At 38.8% G+C, this 18700-nt stretch overlaps 1 protein-coding gene across 3 annotated transcripts; it reads left to right on the forward strand.

Moving 5' to 3' along the window:
• The first annotated feature begins 35 nt into the window (after positions 1 to 35).
• Positions 36 to 12777, forward strand: ANKRA2 (ankyrin repeat family A member 2). 3 transcript variants are annotated; one of them, XM_032404226.1, is made up of 9 exons: positions 36 to 341; positions 3652 to 4044; positions 4925 to 5083; positions 7745 to 7810; positions 10029 to 10126; positions 10614 to 10739; positions 11040 to 11106; positions 11620 to 11700; positions 12263 to 12777. In XM_032404226.1, the coding sequence occupies exons 2-9, from the start codon at positions 3756 to 3758 to the stop codon at positions 12316 to 12318; spliced, it is 942 nt and encodes a 313-aa protein (XP_032260117.1). In that variant the 5' UTR covers positions 36 to 341; positions 3652 to 3755; the 3' UTR covers positions 12319 to 12777. The 3 variants fall into 3 exon arrangements, with proteins under 3 accessions (XP_032260117.1, XP_032260119.1, XP_032260118.1); XM_032404227.1 differs by lacking the exon at positions 36 to 341 and adding an exon at positions 358 to 557; XM_032404228.1 differs by lacking the exon at positions 10614 to 10739.
• Positions 12778 to 18700: the final 5923 nt, after the last annotated feature.

Raw genomic sequence — 18700 nt, forward strand, 5'->3', positions numbered from 1 at the left:
CGCCTTACGCAGCCGAGAGTCGCAGGGGAGGGTCAGGAGGGCGGGGCGATGGGAGAGGAGGAGACGTGATCCGAGGGCTAGACGGGTGTTGCCCTAGTGACCCAGAAGGGTCTACTGAAGTGACCCAGTCTCTGTAGTACTCAGGCAATACAGACCGAGCAGCGGCGGTTAAAAAAACCTGGAAGGCCTCTAGGCTGCAGTGACGCGGCACGTTTTTTTGGCCAGAAACCGAAAGAAGAAATCGGAAGTGACGTCGCGGTCAAAACAAGCCGGGGTTTGGGGGCCTGCAGTGAATCTGTGGCCGCAGATGGAAAGGCCCGACTCGCTGTCGGCTGTCGAAGGTAGTCGCGAGGCCCTGCGCTCTCACCCAGTCGGCCTCCGGCCCCTGTCCCCCTGACCCTCCCGCCGTGGGTGAACCAGAGTTTCCGCCCGCGGTATTTGAGCTGTGCTGGGACTTTTCCGGCAGAACTGGCGGGTGGCGACCGAACGGACTTCCCTTCCTACAAGTGTCCCCTCCAGCGGGCTTCTGTCCTGGGACGCTGGGACACCTGTCGCCTGTGAGGCATCATTCATTTTCATAGCACCTTCCTTTCCTTGTAGGACAATTTCAGAATTAGGAAGAACCAGGGGGCTCCTGTTGCTAGGATTCACTGCGGAGTAGCACAGTTGCCCAGTGTGTCTCTGTCTTCATCCCTGGGCTCTGACCGATCGAGGTGATCCTAGCTATCCTTGGCCATACCTCTTTTTCTTACCGCCTCCTACTCTCGATCATGTTTCCCCTCTCTTCTCCTAGTCTTCAGAATCTTAGCTTAACCAGTCAACTTGGCTCATCTCTTCTAGAGTAGTGGCAAGACAGCGTTCTGTTTTCACTCCCTCCTCTCCCAGGTTCTCCCCTCAAAGACCTGTAATTCCGTCTGTAAACTCTGATTTATGACATGGAAGATGTTTAGAGCTAGAAAGAGTATTAGAGATGTCTATTTCAACTATCTACATTGTATAGATTAATAAAAATGAGTCTCAGAAAACATATGTGATTTTTCTGTCCAGGGTTGCACAGCTAGTTAGTAGTGATGTTGAAAATGTAAAGCCAAATCTAATTAGCAAGCCTTTGTTGGGCATCCTGCAGGATCATTTCAGTACAGAAAAGAATTTAAAACAATGTTAAAGTTCAGATCAGAAAACATTTCTGGAACACCTGATAGGATCAGGTTCTGCTTTGTGTGCAAAGATAGTAAGAGTGGTCTCCATCCTAGAGAAGTTTTCAATGTCTTTGGAGTTTAAGTGGAAACTTTCAAGAGAATGATAAATACTAAAAATAGAAATAAATGCAGTGTGCTAAGAGAGCTCAGGGGATTGCATTTAGGCCAGCTCTGGATAGGAGTCTGTGGGAGATGGTTCTTCCCTCAGGAAACACAGTTCTTATCTTCCAATACATTTTTTTAAATTTTATTTTATTAAGTTATGTTAATCACCATACATTACATCATTAATTTTTGATGTAGTGTTCCATGATTCATTGTTTACCTATAACACCCAGTGCTCCATTCAATACGTGCCCTCCTTAATACCCATCACCAGGCTAACCCATCCCCCTACGCCCCTCCTCTCTAGAACCCTCAGTTTCTTTCTCAGAGTCCATAGTCTCTCATGATTTGTCTCCCCCTCCGATTTCCCACCCTCCATTTTTCCCTTCTTCCAATACATTTTTAAAGCCCTCTGCATTGAGCTTCCGTCTCCATTTGAATCACAACTCATTTTCTGTTCTGGTTTCCTTCTTTCCTTTTGCTAAAGTATATTGACTTTGTTACCTGTTACTTTCTTTTTATTATTATTATTACGATTTGTTATTTCTTCACCTCTTGTCCCTTGGAAGTTTGGATTAGTTTAGTGCTGCTTATTTTATGGTCAAGGTGATCTATCCAAATAGCTGGATAGGTCCTTCATAATGTATAAGCTCCCTTTTTCTTTTCTCTGCATAGGAAATAACAGGTAACTACCCTCACTACTCAAAGGATTGTTATAAGAACCAGTCTTGGAAAATGTTTTTAAACTGAAAATAGTAGTTATCTGTAAATGTATGGTTTTCCAGCCCCTGTTCCACTGTGATCGTAATGCATTTTTCTTTTTTTTTTTTTTTTTTGCATTTTTCTTTTTAAATTCCAATGTTAAAACACCCTGCGTCCTCTCAAAATTTCTAAGAGGCAGTAAACCCTAACATGAAAAGATTAACTAGATGTTTTAATTTTCTTCCCCCCGTCTCAGGGATTATATGCATCGGGCATTTATAATCTTGGAGTTCTTCATTTTTTAGAAACAATTTTAGGTACAATAATGGAATTCTCTTGAAATTATATTAAGGTTCATAGGGAAGTGCCAGCGATTACTAAAAACTCATTATAAAACAATAGTAAATGATTCTATAACAGGTGTGCTTATAATCTATGCTTTGAGAGTTTGCATTTATTGAATTCATGTCTTGATTATATTTGAAAAAAATCAGTTCTTATTTATATTTAATTCTTATTTCTTAATACTTATTACAAAAATTGAGATCTAGAAATTATAGTTGGATCCTAATGCCCTAGAGATGATAAGGCAGAGGAAGCCAGTCTATAATCTATAGTTTCTGTAGTAACAGTTTTCATAAAAACCTATATTAAGTTACTAACATTTGAGCCGAACAAAAACTGATAAATAAGTATATCTTCAGTTCATGATAACCAAAACTTTGTAAAGCCTTTGACTATCCAAGAATCACAGGTGTTGTAGATGCTAATAGACATGGATACAACATGAGTTCTATCTTAAATTCAAACTGAGAGCCACTTACAAACATAGCATGTTAAAAGATGGACTACAGGTAAGAGTTTAAAGTTTTCACATGAAAGGGTTTTTTTTTAATGTTTTAGCCATTTTAATTTATGAAATGAAGTCTTGACACTTTAACATTAGAAGGTGGTTTAAAGAATCTAGCAGTCAATGAAAGGATCACTCACTTGAACTATTAAAACAACAAATGTCAAATTTTTGAGAAAAAGATGATATTAGGAATTTTTTTACCATGTTTTGTCCCAATAGGAATTAGCTTCTTTCCATCTTGATGAAGTGCCTCCAAGTCCTCTGTGGGCTTCTGCTGTAGCAGGAATTTTGGGTAGTTCTGGAGGCTGGGAAGTCTAAGATGAAGGTGCCAGCATGGTTGTGTTCTGGTGAGGGCTCTCTTCCTGATTCACAGCTGCTATCTTCTTGGTCTATTCTAACTTGGTGAAAGAGCATGAAAGTTTATTTTCATTGTTACCTTGATCTTCTGTTCATTTGGCAATGTCCAGGAATAGGAAAGGGGAGAAAAGAGTAAAATTTGTTGAAACCTAGTGATGAAGGTGAGAATGTTACTATATTTCATTTGTTCTTTACCAAGATCCTGTGAGGTTAATGGTGACACCTCCATTTTACAGGTGAGATTGAGGCTTAGAGAGGTTGAGTAATGTACAGGTTCACACAGCTAATAAATGGCGAAGCTTGGATTCATACCCAGGTGTCTGCCTCTGAACATTGTATGCTTACTATTGTGTGTAGGTGCTTACAAGAGCACTTTTTGCGTATTTTGTGTACTTCAGCTAAGTTGATACGATATTTTTAACTTTTTTCTTCCAGATTTTTCAATATCTGAATTCCAGGAGCACAGTGGATACCACTCCTATAAAACAAAGAGGAAATCATGAAGGAATGTTTTAATTATTGAAACTACAGTTGAAATCATGGCTACATCAGCAAATCTGGATATTGGAGCTCAGCTGATAGTGGAAGAGTGTCCCAACAGTTACAGTCTAACTGGCATGCCAGACATTAAAATAGAACATCAGCTGGACTCGAATGCAGAAGAAGGATCAGCTCAGGGTGTTGCCATGGGAATGAAATTCATATTACCTAACCGATTTGATATGAACGTGTGTTCTCGATTTGTGAAGTCCTTAAATGAAGAGGATAGTAAAAATATTCAAGATCAGGTTAACTCTGACCTGGAAGTGGCATCTGTCCTATTTAAAGGTTGAAAGTTATGGTATAAATATCTGCATTTGTTTTCATTTATTTCATTTTGTTTGTTTTTTTCCTTTCTGATCATGAGATTTTGAATTTGGAAGTCATATTTTAATATGATTTGGAAGAGTTTGGAAGTCATATTTTAATATGATTTTCTAGAATCTCACCAAAACCAAAATTAAATAATTTCATGTTATTTGATATCTATAAGTATATGTTGATTTTTTAAAAAATTTTCTTGCTTGACCTTTCTTTATTTACAAATTAAAGTTTCTTATAGTACCCTTTATTTATTTATTTATTTTAAAGATTTTGGTTATTTGACAGAGAGAGACACAGTGAGAGAAGGAACATAAGCAGGGGAAGTGGGAGAGGGAGAAGCAGGCCTCCCGCCGAGCAGGGAGCCCGACACGGGGCTCGATCCTGGGACCCTGGGATCATTACCTGAGCCAAAGGCAGATGCTCAATGACTGAGCCACCCAGGCGCCCCTTTTTGTACCCTTTAAAATGATAGGAGAAAAAAATTATTTGTGCCTTTTAAGAAATGAATTACCTTACTATTCCCTATTCCATGAATATTTGATTGATATCAGCTCCATGCTTTAATTCAGTGAAGTTTGTCATCATATTGTAGACTTACTTTTACAACAATCTGTTGAATAAAAAAACTAATCTCAGAATAAAATCACTCAAGATTAATACAGATTTTTTTCTGGAACTTTCACTGTGATAATACAGAATTTTTATAGCAAAGAATAATATCACTTGAGAAATGGTTGAAGTTATACCTCATGTATTTCTTTTTTAATGTAAACATTGACATAGAACTTTGAAATGCTTTGTCATTAAAATGTTAGTTTAATGTGTTTAAATTTATTTTACTTAGCTGAATGCAATATCCATACATCTCCTTCTCCGGGAATTCAAGTAAGACATGTCTACACTCCCTCTACAACAAAGCACTTCTCACCCATAAAACAGTCAACTACTCTGACCAACAAACACAGAGGAAATGAGGTCTCAACCACACCTCTATTAGCAAATTGTAAGTATATCCCACTGATGTATTAAAATATTCTTATTAGTAATATAATGCTTTCAAGAATTTGGCTTTGAAATGCATATTCTATTTTGGAAAGCTTAAGTGATATCTTGATAGTTTTAGTAATTTAAAATTTTTTTCACACTATTACTACATAATCAAATATTTCATGTTTTGTTAAGAACAAATACAGATTTTTTTTAAAAAGATTTTACTTGGGGTGCCTGGGTGGCTCAGTCATTAAGCGTCTGCCTTCGGCTCAGGGCATGATCCCTGGGTCCTAGGATTGAGCCCTGCGTCGGGCTCCCTGCTCGGCGGGAGGCCTGCTTCTCCCTCTGCCACTCCCCCTGCTTGTGTTCCCTCTCTCGCAGTGTCTCTCTCTGTCAAATAAATAAGTAAAATCTTTAAAAAAAAAAAAGATTTTATGTATTTATTAGAGAGAGAGAGAGAGCGCACAAGTAGGGGGAACGGGAGAGGGAGAAGCAGACTCTCCACTGAACAGGGAGCCCAATGCGGGACTCGATCCCAGGACCCTGCCATCATGACCTGAGCTGAAGACAGATGCTTAACTGACTGAGCCACCCAGGCGCCCCAAGAACAAATACAGATTTTAATACAGACTTTATATAGATTTATACAAGTACAGGTTTATATTTGTTTATACACATACAGATTTTATACAAGTTTTCTTTTTTTTTTTTTTTAAGGGAGAGAGGTGGGGAGGGGAGATGCAGAGGGAGAGGGAGAGAGGGAATCTTAAGCAGGTTCCATGCCCAGCACAGAGCTGTCACAGGGCTCCATCTCAGGACCCTGAGATCATGACCTGAGCCAAAATCAAGAGTTGGACACTTAAGAGTCTGAGCCACCCAGGCGCCCCTACAGGTTTTCATTCTTAAAACTTTTATAGTCTTACTATAACAATTTATCATTCTGAACTTTGTGCAAACTAAGACATTGTGAGTGTTTCTCTGTTCTTGGAGTACAAAGCTTTACATTTTACTCATCAGCAAGTGATTTATAGTAAAACCTGAGTGATTTCTATTGTAATTTTGAATTTGACTATAATAATATGAATATGAAATTAACTCTCTTAAAACCTTGAATCCAGGGGCGCCTGGGTGGCTCAAATGGTTAAGCATCTGCCTTCGGCTCAGGTCGAAGCTGGGAGCCTGCTTCTCCCTCTCCCACTCCCCCTGCTTGTGTTCCCTCTCTCACTGTCTCTCTCTCTCTCTGTATCTTAAATGAATAAATAAAATCTTAAAAAAACAAAACAAAACACCTTGAATCCATAATTTTTTAAAAATGTAGAATCATTCTAGAAGAAATAAAGTATTTCTACATAAATCAGAAAACATTCTAAATAGTATAGATATGTTGGGCGCCTGGGTGGCTCAGTTGGTTAAGCGACTGCCTTCGGCTCAGGTCATGATCCTGGAGTCCCGGGATCGAGTCCCGCATCGGGCTCCCTGCTCGGCAGGGGGTCTGCTTCTCCCTCTGCCCCTCCCCCCTCTCATGTGCTCTCTCTCTCTCATTCTCTCTGTCTCAAATAAATAAATAAAATCTTAAAAAAAAAAAAAAATAGTATAGATATGTTAATGAGAGAAAACAGGTAGCAGTTTGATATTAGGAACTATATTTGAGTATATAATGTAAATGGATCTATATTCTAAAGCATGGTAAAATATATGGTTTTTTTGGAAACACCATATCCATCCTGATCTTGAATCACATGCTGTAACAGTTAAGCCAGGAGGAGTCCATGACTCTTACTTCGCTATTAACCATTATTGTTCTACTTATTAAATTTGCATGTGTTTCATAATTGCTTTCCTTTCTATTAAGGCCACTCAGTCATATCGCTGAAGTCGAGGATCAAGTGATACTAATTTTTAAGATGAACCCTCACAGAACAGTGCCTGTTTAGTTTTGTCTTAAAGATGTTGTCCTAAAAAATAAATAAATGAACAAATTGATAGATGAATGAATAAATGAATAAATTAAATAAAGATGTTCTCTTAAAAATAGTCCAACCATATTATTTTTGAGCTGAAAAGAAACACCTAGAGATCATGCAGTTCATGACCCTCATGTTACAGACAAAAACGGTTAATCATTTATTCAAGGTCACACAGCTAACTAGCCACACCTAGGTCTGCATTCAAGAATTTACTCTCGAAGTCATTTTTCCATTTACTACCTCACTCCAAAAGTTAAGAAAAACCCATGGAGTCTTGAAATAATGATATTTGGGATTTCAGATGATTTAATTAATAAAAAGACAAAAGGTGTGTCTTTATGTGTTTTAGACCCAACATCCTTTTAAGTTTGGATATTGAGTTAGCATTTTAAAAATTAAATACCTAAGCCATTTCTTTGATTGATAAGATCATTAGCAATTTGCATTGTTAATAGTTGATCATAACAGTTTGCATATTCATTGATAACAATACTTGGCAGATGTCAGAATTGCCTTAAACGTATATTAAATCTCAGATACAGAATGGCTACTTGTAATGTTAGGATATATTTTAAGTTAAATTTTTTTAAACAATAAAATTATAGTTTTTGTTTTAGAAAAGAGAATTGCTGCACAAATATGAATGACATGATGAAAGTGTACCCTGCAGGGAGAAAAACATGAAGCTTTTTGTGGTATCGTTTCAGCTTTATCTGTTCACCAGTTGGCTGCTCAGGGAGAGATGCTCTACCTAGCTACTCGGATTGAACAAGGTAATAGCCTGTTTTTTAAACTGTACTTAAAACATATTTAATTGGATTTATTAGATTTAATGCAGGAAGGTGTAAAGACAAAAAAAAAAAATAGTTGCATAATCTCACCAGGCAGATAACTCTATAGGTAGTAAAGAAAATAAAGTACTACAAAGTATAAAAGTTACAGCCTCCCTTACCACCCTAACCTTTTCCCCAAAAGCAAACATTATAAATTTCTTATGTTTTCAGGAAACTCTTTTAGAAAACATTTCTGTTTATTTTTGGAGTTATGTGTGGAAATATATATTTGCTTTTCGCTATGTAAACAAGAGGGAGCACACTGCATTGTACTTTTTTCACTTAATATTTTGGAGATCTTTCCAAATGAGCACATAAAGATTTATTTCTTTTTTATTTTTTTTAAAGATGTTCTTTATTTTGAGAGAGAAAGAGCACAAGCAGAGGGGAGGGTCAGAGGGAAAGGGAGAAGCAGACTCCCTGCTGAGCAGGGACCCCCCCCCCAGCCCCAAGGCAGGACTCGATCCCAGGACCCTGGGGTCATGACCTGAGCCGAAGGCAGACGCTTAACCAACTGAGCCACCCAGGCGCCCCCTATTTCATTCTTTTTATATATATTTATTTTTTTAAAGATTTTATTTATTTATTTGACAGAGAGAGACACAGTGAGAGAGGGAACACAAGCAGGGGGAGTGGGAGAGGGAGAAGCAGGCTTCCCGCGGAGCAGGGAGCCTGATGCGGGGCTCGATCCCAGGACCCTGGGATCATGACCTGAGCCGAAGGCAGACGCTCAACGCACTGAGCCACCCAGGCGCCCCTATTTCATTCTTTTTAATAGCTCCCTAATTTTGCACTGTATTGCTGCATACATATATGCTATGTTTTTATTTTTTAACTAATCCCATTGGTGATGGTTGATTCCAGTTTCTCAGTATTAAATAACATTCTTGTTGGCATTCTTTTTAAGAATACACATAGGATAAATTCCTACAAGTTTATTTGCTGGGTCAAAAAGTATATGGATTTTTCACTTTTCTATATATTGCCAGGTATTTGTCCTATCCTCACACCAAAGTTAGAGTTTGTATTTCCCCATACCCTCAGTGACACAAGATATCAGATTTTAATCTTTGCTAATCTCATGGGTGAAAAATGGTATCTCATACTGGGTGTGTTTAGATTTTTTAAATTATGGTCTATTTAAGCTCTTTTGTATGTGAACTGCCTGATACATACTGATTTATATGTCCTCATCTAAATTAAAGAAATTTACTTTTTGTTGTTTATGTTGCATATTTTTTTTTCCAGTTTGTCATTTTCCTTTGATTCTCATGTTTTCAACAGAAGTTTAACATTTTGTAATGGTAAATTTATTTTTTTCCTTGTAACTTCTGAGTTTTATATCCTTCGAAAGGATTTTCTACTTTAAGATTATAAATAATGGAGGAGCACCTTTGCTTATTTTTTTTTTCCAGATGCAGCCACATCTTTATTTACAATCTTGTGTTCATTTTCCCTGTAGACACACTCCTGCAAACACCAAACTCTTCTGCTTGTTGTCCCTTTCCTATCACTCTATCTTCCTCCCTAATCTTTTTATTTTATTATGTTAATCACCATACATTACATCATTAGTTTTTGATGTAGTGTTCCATGATTCATTGTGTGCGTATAACACCCAGTGCTCCATGCAGAACGTGCCCTCTTTAATACCCATCACCAAGCTAACCCATCCCCCCACCCCCTCCCCTCTAGAACCCTCAGTTTGTTTCTCAGAGTCCATAGTCTCTCATGGTTCGTCTCCCCCACTGATTTCCCCCCTTCATTTCTCCCTTCCTACTATCTTCTTTTTTTTTTTTTTAACATATAATGTATTATTTGTTTCAGAGGTACAGGTCTGTGATTCATCAGTCTTACACAATTCACAGCACTCACCATAGCACATACCCTCCCCAATGTCCATCATCCAGCCACCCCATTCCTCCCACCACCCCCACTCCAGCAACCCTCAGTTTGTTTCCTGAGATTAAGAATTCCTCATATCAGTGAGATCATATGATACATGTCTTTCTCTGATTGACTTATTTTGCTCAGCATAATACCCTCCAGTTCCATCCACATCTTTGCAAATGGCAAGATTTCATTCCTTTGGATGGCTGCATAATATTAATAGATGGTTGTTAAATTAGATGACAAAAATTGTTTTTCTTTTAAATAGAAAATGTTATCAATCACACAGATGAAGAAGGATTTACTCCTCTGATGTGGGCTGCAGCACACGGGCAAATAGCTGTGGTAGAGTTTCTACTTCAGAATGTAAGGAAAATGCTTTGGAAAATGTATACGTATAGTTACTTAAGTCTTGAGTAAAGATTTTCTATCTCCAGCCAACTAGATGTAATGGTAGAGGATCCAAAAAAATTTTGCACGCTTTTCATATTCTTGGGGAACTTGGATCTAGTTGGGCAAATAAGACTAAGCATACATGAAACAGCGAGAGAGAATTTCATGCCCAGCTCCCTCAGAGTGCAATGAGAACAAAAGTACGGTCAGCGCTGTAGGAGAAGCTTCATGGGGGAAGTGTAACTTAAGAGTGAAAGGATAGTTAGCATTTGAGATAGAGGGAGGAAGGAAGGCCCTCCAGACAACCCTGATAACAAAGGCATCCATGAGTAGAAGTTTACGTTATTAACCCCAGAACATTACTTGACCTAAGTACTGAACTGTAATTCTTATTGACAGAAATAACAATATTCTTGTTTACATGAATTGAAAAGTCTGTTATCTCCACTTGCCACTGCAGGGTGCTGATCCCCAGCTTTTAGGAAAAGGTCGAGAAAGTGCACTCTCATTGGCCTGTAGTAAAGGCTACACAGATATTGTCAAAATGCTGCTTGATTGTGGAGTTGATGTAAATGAGTATGATTGGGTGAGTCTATGATACTGATTTTTAAAATACTGTAATAAATTCTAGGAATTATTTAGTTTGGAGAGACATAATAAATTTTACTAAACATCTGGAAAAATAATTAACTTAGCTAGTTAAACACGCGGAAGAAAAAGTTAATGGTACAAACTCAGTTATTACTTCTGATTTAAATATTCTTCACAAAATATGAAAATTGCCTTAAACGACTTTTACATACCCAGTTCTTAGTAAAACGTCTCACACAAACATTATTCAACTCTTGCTCACCTTGAAAAACTAAATCACCTTTTCCTTTTGCAGAATGGAGGGACACCTTTGCTTTATGCTGTACATGGAAATCATGTTAAATGTGTAAAAATGCTCTTAGGTAAGCCAATAAAAGTGAAAATATTTGGAAAATACCATGTGAGGACTTTAATTCCTTACAAGCTGGCCTCCCCTGGTATTACTCAGGAGAATCATTACCCATTACTAAATACCTTAATCCTGCGAAGCACCTGCTACCACAGAGTTGCCCATGTGATAAGCAGCTCCGTCCCGTAGCACACCTGTGCTTGGAACATTTGTCCCTGTTGCTTTCTTCTTGAAGATTGTGTCTGAATCCATCATTGTTTTCTCTGTCCACGGTGTCTTTGTGCATAAGTTTTGTCTATAGTTGTTTATGAGTTTCAGCTGTTATCGAGGACGCCTCTTTGAGGCATCCTCCCGCTGACGCACCAAAGTGAATTCTGTGCACTTCGTGTGCTCTGTACTTTGTTAGGCCATCCTGCAAATATCCAATTTGCTGAAAATCTGTCCTGCCATTTGCACATGAGCCAGTCACAGACAAACATATCTACATTTTCATTTTATTTATGCAGATTTTTCTGTTTTGATACAGAAAATGGAGCTGACCCAACCATTGAAACAGACTCTGGGTATAATTCTATGGATTTAGCGGTAGCCTTGGGCTATAGAAGTGGTAAGTATTTTAGAACTGTCAGGTTTTATTTTAGTTGGTAAAGCTCTGTAAACAGTACGGACTAGCGGACTAAACCGTTTTCATCACTTGTAGTCATAAAATATGGCATGTTATCCTAACTAGTGACAGTAACTTTTAACTGTGGGCAAAATCAACAAATTCTTACAAAGTCTGGAAATGAGTTTGTTACTATTACTTTTCACCAACCCAAATAATTCGTTGCTAGAGTGCACACCTATTTACATACAAGACTTGTTTAACATTTTTGTAGCAAATTGTAAAAGTTGCCCTTTCTCTGTTCTTTAGAACACACCTTGAACGAGAACAGAATCCAGTAACTTGGACAATCACTAAGTCAGTGACAGACTAAATTTAAGTGCACTAAGTATTGCATTGCAATCTTACCATCCTCAGACAATGAATATATATTATTGGGCATATATCCTCAGAATAGGAGGAATACCTTTATTTTAAGGAGAAGTTGATGTTAAATTGAATTTGATAGTTCTGTGTAAAATTCTGTGATCAACATACGGTGGTCTTGATAACCTGTCTGTTTCAGTTCAACAGGTCATTGAGTCACATTTACTGAAGCTGCTTCAGAATATCAAGGAGTAGACATAGTCGTCAGGAAGTGTTGTCTGCCCTTCCATTTACTTTTCGGCTCTTATAAATGATAGTTTTGTTTACTTAAATATTTTTACCTCAGTTGCAAAATTTACTGGTTTTAGTAAGTTTTAATATTCCTCTGAGTAATTCACTGGTTTATAATAAAATTAATGTTGATGCTTTTTTATAAATGTGTTTTACTGCATATTTAAAATTATAAATTAATGTTTTGTGGCATGTAAATTTTTATGGTACAGATAGTTATCTGTCTTTGTATCAAGTGCTGTAATTTAACATTTTCAAAAATTGTTCTACCCTGTTCGTCTTCACTCTTGTATTAACTCATTGACTTCACACAGGTTTGCTGTAAATCTAAAGGAAAAAAATTTGTTATTGTTGAATTTAAAAATGCACAGTGTGATTGTTTACAAAATGATGTTATAAATAAATAAAGTACTTTTGCTGTTAGTTTGCATGGTAGTTTTTTAAAAAATTTATATGATTATTAATGGATTATTTTAGGATTTTTAGTTTAGCCTTCTGTCCTGCCAGGATACTCCGTTAGATCAAATAATATAATTGAAATAAATTGAATGTAAGTCAATCAACAAAGACTTAATTATCATTTTTAGAAGTATATTTAGAATGTTTTTCTCTTGTAAATAAGTTTTTCAGTAGGAAACATTTGTCCTTCAATAAAAGTCAGATGTTCTTTAATTCCACAAAAGGAGCACTATAAACTTGTGTTACACCAAAATCTAGAAAAGAGAGCCATGGGCTGGAATTTTGCTTGCCCAATGAGTGTGAGACTTGGGTTAAAACAGATGTTACATCAGTTACGATACTTGGGTTGTAAGCCATACACATTTCATCCGATTGAAGCAAAAGGGAATTATGGAAAGACACAGAATGGAGAGCAAAGCTGAAGAAGCCGGCAATACCAAGGAAGGAAACTAGGCCAGGGATCTCAATCAGGAAATCATGGCCAGTTATTTTGGATGCTGTTTTGGTAATGTTTAGCTTAAAACCCCTTATCATTGTGCTCAAGATATAAGTTTCTAGGAGTCAGAAAGCTAGCATGGGATATAAATAGACTGCTATGTTGGAGTTGGGGGAGAATGGGATGACTGGCTAACAATCCACCATTGCCCCCGGACTTCCTGGAATGCAAGAGGCAAAGTCTGCCAGAAAGAAAACCACAGAGAAAGGAGAGAAAAATAATGGATGTTCATCCCGATGGCCATCTAAATAATACGTGAGAACAGCACTAGTGTTTCACCCGTTGTCAGGCATATACTTCAAATCGATTTTCCAGCACTTCTGATGGACTTACCTAAAACCATTAACCCTTCCATTTGGTCCCCTTTCTTTCTTTCTTTTCTTTCTTTCTTTCTTTCTTCTTTCTTTTCTTTCTTCTTTCTTTTCTTTCTTTCTTCTTTCTTTCTTTCTTTCTTTCTTTCTTTCTTTCTTTCTTTCTTTCTTTCTTTCTTTCCTTTCTTTCTTTCTTTCTTTCTTTCTTTCTTTCTTTCTTTCTTTCTTTCTTTCGATTTTATTTTTTATTTGACAGAGAGAGACACGACGAGAGAGGTAACACAAGCAGGAGGGGTGGGAGAGGGAGAAGCAGGCTTCCCGCTGAGGTCCTTCCCCCAGGACCCTGGGCTCATGACCTGAGCCGAAGTTAGACACTTTAACAACTGAGCCACCCAGGCGCCCCTGGTTCCCTTTCTTATTAATGGTACATACCCATGAAGCATTAGTTCCTGTTCGTATTACAAGGTAACAAAATCCAACGATCCATTTGGGCACATCAGTGTGAGTATTGCTTACCTGTGCTCTCCACAACTGAAGAGCAACTCAATGACTTAATGCTGGAATGGAGTCTAAAATAACCACCTAACTCCTACTCTGATTCTTAGATCAACAGATCTCAGAGAATATCTTAAAATTCCCCTTTCCAATTCTGTCATCTTTTAGCCTCAGGGACCCTGGTAACATTCCTCAGAAAAGTCCCTTAAGAAGTAGACACAAGTTAATTGGAACAATAGGAATGATCCTTAAGGAGCAGTTATAAAATTCCTCTCTTAAAAATCAAATATCTTGGGTGCCTGGGTGGCTCGGTCGTTAAGCGTCTGCCTTTGGCTCAGGTCATGGTCCCAGGGTCCTGGGATCGAGCCCCACATTGGGCTCCTTGCTCAGCAGGGATCCTGCTTCTCCCTCTCCCACTCCCCTTGCTTGTGTTCCCTCTCTCACTGTGTCTCTCTCTGTTAAATAAAATCTTTAAAAAAAAAAAAATCAAATACCTTTCGGGCGCCTGGGTGACTCAGTCAGTTAAGTGTCCAACTGTTGGCTTCAGCTCAGGCCATGATCTCGGGTCATGGGTTCAAGCCCGGAGGGGGGTTCTGTGCTGAGCACAGAGTCGGCTTAAGATTCTCTCTCCCTCTCCCTCCCCCTCTCCCTCCCCCTGTGCTCCTCCCACCTTCTGTTCCTCTCCCTCCCTGCTCTTCCCCTCCCCTGCTCCCTCCTGCGGGCTCTCTCTCTAAAATAAATAAATAAAATATCTAAAAAAAAATAGTTTACCACCTCTCTCTTTGTAGTGGATACTATTGATAAAATGCAAAATGGTAACAATAACTTTTAACATTTTTTTAATGCTTAGAAATTTTTAGGGGCACCTGGGTGGCTCAGTCGGTTAAGTGTCTGCCTTTAGCTCAGGTCATGATCCCAGGGTCCTGGGATCAAGCCCCACATCAGGCTCCCTGCTAAGCAGGGAGTCTGCTTCTCCCTCTCTCTCTCTCTCCCTCTGCCCCCTCCCCCTCTCGTGTGCTCTCGCTCTCAAAATAAAATAAAATCTTTAAAAAAAAAATTTTTAATAATATATGTATATTGGTTTTAAAATAAAGGATAAAAAAATAATAAAATAAAAGATAACACCAAAGATATAAGAAAGGACCATAACATGATTGAAGCCATTTAGACATGCATTTTGACAGAAAATACAATCATTTATTAAAAGGAAATACAATCATTCTCTTTGTGCAACACAAAGAGAACTGTGTAAATATTCTTTGGTTCAAATAAACTTCAAAGAATTATTTTGTTTTTTGTATAGGTTTTCCTCTTAAGACAAGTAAAGCCTTTTGGAGTGAGACAGAATCCCCAGTACCTAGGCATTTAAAAAACTGTTATGTTTATCTTTTCTGAATAAGATAGCCTATGTGATGCTGGCAGTGTGCACAGGAACAAAATTCACCTGCATGACCATGTCAGTGACTCAGGGCAGGAAACTTGATTATTGGTGATTTTAAGCTCTATGGAATTGAAATTACAATTGGATACACAATTATTACATTCACAATAGACTGCCCCAGACTCACTGCTTGCTGAGTTCTCCCCGTGAAAAGAAGTGTAGATCACTTTATGATCCCTTTGCCCCATGTTTTATTTTTTTATTCATAAATTCAGTGAAATTTGCTCTCCATTCAGACATATATTTTCAATATTTTATTTATTTATTTGACAGAGAGGGAGTACGCACAAGCAGGGGGAGCGGCAGAAGGAGAGGGAGAAGCAGGCTTTCCGCTGAGCAAGGAGCCCAACTCAGGGCTCCATCCCAGGACCCTGAGATCATGACCTGAGCTGAAGGCAGACTCAACTGACTGAGCCACCCAGGCACCCCTCCATTCAGAAATATTTACTCATGTTACTTTATGGGCCTGGAAACCATCTTAAAATTTTAGATGTTTCCATTATGTTCCCTATTCACATCCACTGAGCATAGTCAGACATATTACATATCTCAGAATCAATTCATGGAAAGTGTCATAAATTCCTTGCTGGTGCTCAGTTAGTCTTCTGTTCACTGTCTCTTCTCCAAAAGATTAAATATTTGAAATAAGAAATTTCCCCTAACAGTCATTCAATCACGCACATTTCAACACACATTTATTGAGCCCATACTCTATGCTAGATTTGGGCTGGACCCAGGGGGTGCAGTGGAGGATACAGGAACCTGGTTCCGTGCCCTGCCCTGCAGACCTCATATAGAATCTGCCTCCCAGCAAGTTTGGTTTTGTTCAGAATTATCTCCAGTTGTCCCATACATCCTGAGGACAAGTTAAAAATGTCATGTATTAACTGAGGCATGTTCAAGGCTCTAAAATGCCTATTACTGGGGTTATCATATGCTGATTGTTCTGCTGTGTCCCAACATTAGTCCTCCTTGACTAATTGACACAACAGAAACCTCTACGTCCTGAGAGGAAAGAGAGGGAGAGGATCTGAGGGTCATGGAGGTTCCCCTCGAAGGGCAATTAATTAGTTCTCAAGCTGGGATGCACAATGGGATCATCTGGAGGGCGTTAGAAAATACTGAAGCTAGAGTCTCACCCCCAGAAAATCTGATTTATTAGTCCGGGATGCCAAATGGGGACGGGCAATAGCTTCCTGGGTGATTCTAATGCATAGCCAAGGCTGACAACCATTGCTGTAGCTGATGGGACCAGTGTATTCCAAACCACGTTCTAGCATTTGCCTTTCACATTGCCGTCCTGTCCACAGAATAACGTAATGAAAGAACCTGGCTTATCCTTTCTCTCTGGCCTGTTGGTACCTGCTATGGTTCTTTTGTAAAGGTAAACACATTCCCCTTTAAGTCTCTGTGACAAAGAATTTCAAAACACTAATCTTACCTTTTGTGAATAATTCACCTTTCATTATTCAATGAGCTGTTAGTTGTGACTGAACATCCTTTATTAACCTGTGTTTCTGAAAGACAGAGCCCACTTCTGATGCCATACAATTGTTTACTTATTTTGCTTACCTTTCAGATAAAAAGGAGCCCTGAACATCCAGGAGAGTAGTTCATACCAACAAATGCCAAACAGCTTGTCTTGTTATTCCTTTGTTCTAGGATTTCCTTTGGAACACAGGCATTGACTGAGCATGCGCCCCCCAGAACTGATGCTAGCTTACTGGGTTCATCCACAAAGCCAGGTAACCCCTCCTCCATGACTGTCTGTTACGAAAATTTTTCTCTCCTCTGAATTGGCTGCCCTGATGAAGAGCCCATTTGAGCCAGAGTTTGGCCTTACTGCTTTCTTCACAGATAAACCACTCTCTTTGTGCCATTCTAGAGTCTTCTTTAAATATTTATTTATTTATTTATTTGAGAGAGAGAGAGATCATAGAGGGAGAGGGAGAAGCACACTCCCCACGGAGCAGGGAGCCCAATGTGGGACTCGATCCCAGGACCCTGGGGTCATGACCCGAGCCGAAGGCAGACGCTTAACCGACTGAGCCACCCAGGCGCCCCTAGATTCTTCTTAAAAGATAATGTTGCCTTCCCTGTATTGATGAGATGTTACAGGGCCCTCCCCAAGAAAGCACTGTGTACTGTGTGGTCAGCTTTCACATCGCCTTCTCCTGGGGGAGAAAATCAGATATATCCACCACCGTTGTCTCATGAGAAAGAGCACAGCACAAATGTCAAGGTTTGTATCAGGTGCTGAGTCATGGCCACTGCACCTTGGTGGTCTCGTCAGGGAGAGAATGCGGTACAAATGAACTAAGCTCGAAGCAATGTGAGGTAATAGATAACAAAAGTTGATGGCAAATAGTTAATTTGGGAAAGAAAATTATTTCTGTGGCTTCAGGAAGCCAAAATCAGAATCCTCAGTACCTAGGCATTTAAAAAACTGTTATGTTTATCTTTTCTGAATATAAAAGTAATGTATACTTCTTGTATCTGTTAGTATGCTTTCAGCTACAAGATAAAACCCACTTGAGATGGCTTAAACAAAGAAGTAAATGTATTTGCTCACATAGGAGGAAATCCAGAGTTCAGGGGACTTCAAGGTTGGTTGATGTAGCAGATCAATGTCAAGTAAGACTTGGTTACTTCAGTTTGCACTCTGCTGGGAACAATTCAGTACCATCTTAAGTCCGCTTTCCCTCGGGGCCACGGTGTGGTTACTAATAAAACAGGGGCCACGTGTTTCTCCATTTCTGTCTAGAGCTGCTCCTCTAGTCTCATTTACTACATTGGGGTACATGCTCATTCCTGAACCAGTTACGGAGACTAAGACTAACCTAGCATCCACCAGTCATACCCAGTCAACTGAGGGCCAGCAACTTCTGTGGTGCTTGGGCCGAGTGGGGAGAAACACTGGCATTCTGTGAAGAAGGGGAAAAAAGGGAACAAGTATAACACATATGAAATTCACTTTGGAGAGCCCTGACCAGGAACCTTAAGTTGGTAAGCAAAAGAAGATAAAATGGACTAATAAAAAAATGCTTGATTGATTTGAAAGAAGGCAGGATAGAAGACAATGGGAACAAAGACTAGATGAGACAAATAGAAAACAAATAGCAAGATGGTAAACTTAGGGGCACC

This window comes from Phoca vitulina, unplaced genomic scaffold (assembly GCF_004348235.1).
Source record: "Phoca vitulina isolate PV1807 unplaced genomic scaffold, GSC_HSeal_1.0 scaffold6, whole genome shotgun sequence".
NCBI lineage: Eukaryota > Metazoa > Chordata > Mammalia > Carnivora > Phocidae > Phoca > Phoca vitulina.